General features: G+C 38.3%; 2 protein-coding genes and 1 long non-coding RNA gene across 4 annotated transcripts in view; 2 read left to right on the plus strand and 1 right to left on the minus strand.

Moving 5' to 3' along the window:
- Positions 1–6: 6 nt before the first annotated feature.
- LOC111271578 (uncharacterized) lies at positions 7–2,597 on the plus strand. The gene is made up of 2 exons (XR_002686956.2): positions 7–1,764; positions 2,233–2,597. It is a non-coding gene; the product is annotated as an uncharacterized LOC111271578 (long non-coding RNA).
- Positions 2,598–2,990: 393 nt separating this feature from the next.
- Positions 2,991–5,595, minus strand: LOC111271565 (splicing regulator SDE2). The gene is made up of 3 exons (XM_022852454.2): positions 5,387–5,595; positions 4,578–5,014; positions 2,991–4,016 (listed from the first exon to the last, which is right to left on the minus strand). Exons 1-3 carry the CDS (start codon positions 5,445–5,447, stop codon positions 3,390–3,392), a joined length of 1,125 nt encoding a protein of 374 aa, XP_022708189.1. The 5' UTR covers positions 5,448–5,595; the 3' UTR covers positions 2,991–3,389.
- Positions 5,596–5,623: 28 nt separating this feature from the next.
- The window catches only part of Ttc19 (tetratricopeptide repeat domain 19), a 2,770-nt gene continuing 1,567 nt past the window's right edge, over positions 5,624–6,826 (plus strand). Inside the window, exons 1-2 of one of the 2 annotated variants that reach the window (XM_022852437.2) lie at positions 5,624–5,677; positions 5,833–6,072. In XM_022852437.2, coding sequence (XP_022708172.1) covers positions 5,888–6,072 — 185 coding nt within the window. In that variant the 5' untranslated portion in view covers positions 5,624–5,677; positions 5,833–5,887. The other variant, XM_022852432.1, reaches the window with a different exon arrangement.

Raw genomic sequence — 6,826 nt, forward strand, 5'->3', positions numbered from 1 at the left:
TATAGTTATTTAGATGGTAGGAAAAACTAAAAACGGAAAGCATATGTTGCACGCAGCAAGTTACAAGATCGAAGAAGCCAGCGAAGTATCGAAACAAAGGGTTACTCTACGTCTGAACGTGTAAAGCAAAACAACAAGAAAACAGTAAGTCTGGCAGAGAAATAGTCAATCGTAAGAGAGCATGTTTGGGCCTCTGGCTGCGATTACGTGGCAAAAGTAAACAAGAAATAGATAACAAACAATAAGGCCGCCTATGGCGATGATAATAGAGATGACTTTACTATGAATACTATTAATGATAATGAATATAAAAAATGGAAAAGAAGATAAAGATGCGGATGATAAGATAGTCGGGTACGTGCGTATGTGTACAAGCGAATAGTTTCAGAGTGAACTGAATGGCGTTGTGAATCTAGCAGCAGTACTGACATAGAAAAAACGCCTGTCATTTTGAGGAGACGGCGCTGTAAATTGACGCTGCCTGGAATAGAGGACTCTGCGTAATGTGGAAATTAAATGAGATGAACAGAAAACATGAGGGTAGAAGAAATCGGCAGCACCGGTTCATTTTTCCGAAAAAACTAAAACATTAGAGATATTCACGAGCGCAATGAGAAAAGACTTGCTAACGACAGGAAGGACGCTCAAAGTAATTTATGTGTGTGTGTGATCAGAACAGGTATGATAAGCATGATTGACAGCACGAAAGGAATTAAGAAAGTTAGTGGACTGCAAATCATTAGGAAAAATTGCACGAAGGGAGAACAATGCTGCCTAGATAAGGTTGGAGAATTCGCAATTGGTTAATAGTTGGGAGCGTACACCCGTATGCGTTTATTGCCGGCTACGGGTAAATATAATGGTTTTAAAAGTAAATTCGTCAGTTAATCAAAAAGGCATCCGGCGAGTTCACAATTAATTCAGTTATAAGATAAGATAATAGTTTACAATATTAGCCTCTAGTGCCCGCTAAAATAAAATTGAGCCATTCTGAAATTTAGTTAGATAGCTTCCTAGAAGAGCAGCGTAACTGGCTTGAAGAAGACCTTTGAACGTACGTGTCTTCACTATAGAGGCTATGACGGTCTACCCATTGATACGAGTAGAAACAAAGGCGGCAGGATAATGATTGGAGCCATTGGGGTACCAAAAACTTTTCCTCATCCTTGCGAGGACACCAAGTTGCCAGAACGTTTCGTAATCATTTAGCGATACTCGTAGGCAATCTGAAGTAGCACGCTATTCATCGGACATTTAACTCGACCGGCCACCACCGTATCACATTTCAATCATTCGCTGAGAGCTGATGCTTTGCAAGATGAAAAAATTTAGGTACGAAAGCGAATAAACACAACAAATAAATTAACGGATTTAGCGACAGATAGCCGCATGCAGGTGGTCGTGATGGTAATGACGATGACGAACACGAGAGGCTACTTCATTCCACGTGCGCACACATTGAAATATAGGATGAAAGCAACGATGGTAGAGAGCGCGAAAGCAAGAGAGACAAAGAGAGAGAGAGAGAGAGAGAGAGAGAGATGAGATAAGCGAACACGATAAAGTGATCAGTGAGGAGTTATCGAACGGACAAGAGAAATTTAAAAAAAAATACAATAGAAATAGAACACACGAATAAACAGCAGCAACAGGAGGAAATATCGAAGAACGTCCCGTACGACACCAACAATTACATTGACCACGGCGCCAGCGGCAATGAACGCGCGGCGACTCAATCGTCGATCATGCTATTCAGTTAAAGAGGTGGGCTTTTTTTTTGGAATTTTAATGACACCATAGAACAATTAGGACGAAACAAATGAACAAAGACAGTAGAAAAACCGATGCGATTAAGCGAAAATCATAGCGGACGCCGGCCAGTATCTCCATTATATACACACGTAATATGAATGGTATATTGTAAGAATAACAGTTATACTTCTTATTCATATAAAAGGAGAACCGGCGCAATTTGAGAGTAATAATAATAATAGTACTAATGATAGTAATGCCCGTGCCGTGCCAATCTGCTGCAAATAAGACTAGCAAAAGAAAAAAGAAGAAAAAGCTGCCAACAGTTTGAAATGTAAACGACGTCGATAGTACGTAAGCAAAATGACGCGAATAAGAGAAACCCATAATGGTAACATGAAGCACGAAAAATGGTATGATGGATAATATAAATAATGAAATATATATATATATATTTCGCTTTAATGGGACCGCAAACAGGCCGACAGTTTGACGGATCGAGAGTAGGCGGTTATGGTAACGACGGGGTGACCGTCATTCAGATGTTACGAGTGCCACTGTAGGCGATACGGATTATCGTAAGGGACGTGAGAGATCTAACCGGTAAAATTCAATGTAAAACAGGCAGGGACAGAATGAGAGAAGAACGAAACGAAAGAGAATAACAAATCGAAGAAAGAGCCAGTCGTTACGAAAGACAGTAAAATAATCGAATACAAAACAGCTCGATTGCAACAACAGAAAATGATATGGAAGACGACGATGACGCTAATGACGATTTCTATATAATTGAAAGTCTTACTATAACAAATATATGTACCACTAATAAATCAGTTATCTGCTAAGATGTTCGCGTGCTTTGTTGGTCGTAATTAAACAAAAATATTCACTTAATAAAAAGGACCACGTGTGAATGGCTAAGGCTAATTAAAGAGACAAGCTTTTTGCAAAGACATTCTAAAATATATTTTGTATTCTTAAGAAATGAAAGATTTGTGCTGATCGAAAGTCGAGTCTATTTTCTCTACGTTCTATATATACTTTCCTATATTTATTAATTTACGTTATTCAACGTGACATGAGATTTTTATCACAAAGAGTATGTGAAATTTCTTGAGTCTGGTTGTCGCCAGATCTAAGCAAATTAAGGATAGCAAATTTGCTAAAGTACCTAACGCATTAATGCTTTTTTATAATTTTCTGAAGTTTTTTGATTAAGTTAAAGATAATCATTATCATTGCTTTGGACCAATAGTATATTTTGACACCCATTTTATTTACTCGTTAGTAGCATCAAAATAGTCCCTTCTTATTTACAGTTATCAATCATTCGCCAGGTGGTTACCGTACAGGCAGAGTGCAAACTTAATATTTTGTTTCATGTGATAGCTATAACCACAGGGAAAGTTCATATGATTTTTATTTAAACAGTACAAGTATTGATAGAATATAAACCGAGGGAATGCGACGTAATATGTTGCTTTTGGCTGATTCTTCCACACCTTTGCGAATAATCTTCGTCAACATGACAGGTGCATAATCTCGATAGGACAATATTTGCAAGTAGTAGCTGTCCGACATGCTGCCGACTTGCTGCAAAAGCAAGTGGATTGTCAAAACAGAACAAAATGAGTAGATTATTTTTTAGCCCGAAGTTTTTTTGGAATGTCTTCAATTCCCAGATCCTTCACTGTCCATAATCGTTCAGCCCTCTCCTTGGGGGTACCACCGCACTTCACGCCGCGCCTACTCAGCTCAGTTTTCAACTCATCCGCGGAAAATTTCTCAGTAAGTTCATCGATGGAGGAAACACCAGATAAATTTAACGGGCATCGATCAGCTGAGGGCACCTCAGTCTTCTCTTCTGTTGTAGAATGTGGTCGTTTCGGTGGTTCTGTAGCCTGTTCGTCAGTACATGAAGTCATGCCTGCCGAATCAGCTGAACTACCAATGTTAACGACTTGTCCCTCATTGGCAACAGCAATGTTTTCTATAAGGACTTCCTCCACTGATTCGTCGCACTCAAGATTTGGGCTGCTTGGTCTCTCAGAGTCGTCGATAGGAATCTGCGTAGAATATGGATCATACTTTTTACTCTTGCGTTTCGACGAAGCCTTTCCTTTGTCAGTAATTTCCTCGTCGCTTGCGGATCTATCGGAGGCATTCTCGGTCATTTGCATTTCAAATTCGAGTTCATCCAGCCATGTTCCTTTCATGTTCTTGGGCGGTACATACCGCGGCTTCTTTCGTGATGGTCCGGGTTCCTACAGACATAAGCACAATTCGACGTATTTGTTAACTGTACGCAGTAAATTCTAAATTAATTTGGACCAAGAGGAATAGATCAATGATGATCAAAAACGCATACGATACAATATGCATCCAAAAGGTATACTCAGGTGGTATTTATTGAAAGGAAAGTATGTTAGTTCCCTTATGTTTGTACAAGCCCTCAATTGTGAATGTTTTCTTACAAAAACAATGATTTAATGCGTGAACTTCATATTTAACTGGAGAATACTTTCTCGGCAACGAAACCGTGGTTATATTTAAAAATGTTGCGATGATATAAACAAATGAAAATATCCAGAAAGTTAAATTTCCTTAGACAAATATGTACAAAAATCACATAACAAGTGCACTAGCGCTAACTATTCATGATAAACACGATATTGTTATGATTGTAATAAACGCTAATGCCTGACAAAAATATCCGATTATTTAGAGTCAAAATTGTAAAAAAAAACAGAGACACTTAATAATCAGTACTACCATATTGTCATAGTACTACTAATGATCCCGCCCTAACAAGGCAGGCTTTTTACCTGATAAAGTGCATCTTCAAGAGCCTTTTCGACACGATCTGGAATCTGACTGCGTTCGTTAATATACTCCTGGTCGTCGAATTCGTGCCGTGGTACTGAGGTTGCAAGGGTCTCCAGCTTTTTACGCCGTCTTTCCTCCCTTTCCTGTTCCCTTTGTGCTTTTAGGCGTGCATAATGGCGACCTCTTCGCTCGTCATTGATGGCCCGGAGTCTCCTACCCGTGAGATCCCTGCAAGCTTCGCGATTTGTGGTCTTTTCAATCTGAGCTCCGATCGCTCGTAACATCGAACCGAAGCCGCCTTTACCGCCTCGAAGGCGATACACAATATCAATTGTATCCTCCGGGCGCAGCTCATCATGCGGAAATAAATGGTACCCATTCTTATGGAGGTAGAAGTCACCTTTGAAGCTTCTAAAGATGGCATTGCAACGCGAGTCTGCAAGTGTAATGCAAGTTAAGACTTCCCTATTGCAAAAAAAAGTACACTACCTTTTTTGTACATGATTACAGTAGTTGCTAAAATTTTCGCTATTTTGAGTATCCCAGCATTCTAATAATGCGCGTATTACATATCGTAACTTATAGCAATGATCAACAATTAGCATACTGTCGTAAAATATTACATGAAATTAGCTCAATAAAAGAACTATACTATTATTTATTATAGGTAACAAATGAAAAGCTGTTATTGATTAATAAGTTCCGTTCTCTTAAGTCGGCCCAACTATTGTTGCAGTTTGATTAATCAACTATTTAGTACTAAACCGGATAAATAACTTATGGCTATTTTTATTCGAATGTATCTGACCTGTTGGAAGACAAATCGTAATAAGTTCTTTCGAATTCGGCAACCGAATGTACACGTCCATTCCGACCGATAGTAGAGTATAGATTACTCCGAGATAACTTAGTTGCACAGGCGGAATTCGGCCTTCTTAGATGTATCTATTTTTCGCTTTTGGCACGCCGAGTCGTTACCGAAAATTGCTTCTACACCATAAAACTCATATCGTAGCGTCTAAATGTTTTGTTTCTGTCGGCTAGCACTGATGTTTATGTTTACCCCGCACTTCTAGCAGACGACCCAGCTTAGCAAAGAGTGTGTTTCATAGTTACAGGGACATATTTTTCCATATCGAATAGAAGTGAATACGGTTGATGTAATTGAGATGTTTTATTTGTCTATTGACTGTTACACGTCATTTGGTAAAAAACGAACATTTTTAACATCGAGATTATGTCGTGATGTTTCAGCCACTAGGCCGGTTCCGGTGGTGTTAACACAGGACGTTCGACCCGACGTTCGAACATGCTCGTCTACGCTCTGAGAAGTGCGCTCCGTCACAGATTTGGAGAAGTTTATATTGCTGCACAAAAAACTTTTGCGGGCGATTGCCACTATCGTAGTGATCAGATAACTGTCAATCGTAGCGCCGATTTTCAAAAAAAATATGTTTATCATGTTCAAAACGGATACGGTTCTAGTCAAACATGGCAAGTGTCATTTTGTAAAAATGTTTACTAATTCTACTGAGAGTACTTAGTTTTTTTTACTATTATTTTTTTTTATCATATAGTCGTCATTTATTCAACGTATTTTTTTACGTAGCATACTTTACGTCTTTCAAGTTATGGGCTTTATAAACTTTTTTTTTTCTTCTGTTTCCCTATTTCAGTTAAAAGCCTAGTACACAGTATATATATATATATATATATGTGTGCAAAAGGCCGTTAATTGAAACAGGGTTAATTGAAACCTGTGCAAAAGGGACATTTTAAACCTGAAAAGTGTATAATAAGTAATAATGTTATGTTTTAATCATCTACGAGAAAGTGATCTGTTGCTAAATTGAAGGGGTCGCTACTTTCGAAAGCGCTAACGCGCACGTACGAATAGAACATATTAATAAACCAAGATTTTAGTATCGCCATAAAGTCCCGTCACTTTATTTTTTAGTTACCATTAATGGATTCTTTTTTTAAATGAAATAAGTAAGTAATTTTCAGTAACGTCATAAAAGCACGCTGCCTGAATCCTTGTCTCACTCTCGTGTATATCTAATTAACAAACATCTCTGGATAAAATAAAAGTTCATCTCTCACATTTTGGATATTTTCTTAACATGCCAATTCTTGGCGCTTCCGCTAATGTTAATTAATGTAACTGTAATTAACCTAAACACTCTTCGCGATGCGACATATATAGAAATAATAAACATTACGGTCATAACCTCAGACCCATTGTTAA

Source organism: Varroa jacobsoni, unplaced genomic scaffold (assembly GCF_002532875.2).
Source record: "Varroa jacobsoni isolate VJ856 unplaced genomic scaffold, vjacob_1.0 scaffold_175, whole genome shotgun sequence".
Lineage (NCBI taxonomy): Eukaryota > Metazoa > Arthropoda > Arachnida > Mesostigmata > Varroidae > Varroa > Varroa jacobsoni.

Excerpts from the sequence above, each read along its gene's own strand:
- LOC111271565 (XM_022852454.2), bottom strand. The coding sequence starts at position 5,447 with ATGGACGTGTACATTCGGTTGCCGAATTCGAAAGAACTTATTACGATT. Across the intron at positions 5,015-5,386 it reads TACGATTTGTCTTCCAACAG|ACTCGCGTTGCAATGCCATC; the intron begins GTCAGATACATT and ends TTACACTTGCAG. Across the intron at positions 4,017-4,577 it reads TTGAAGATGCACTTTATCAG|GAACCCGGACCATCACGAAA; the intron begins GTAAAAAGCCTG and ends TTATGTCTGTAG.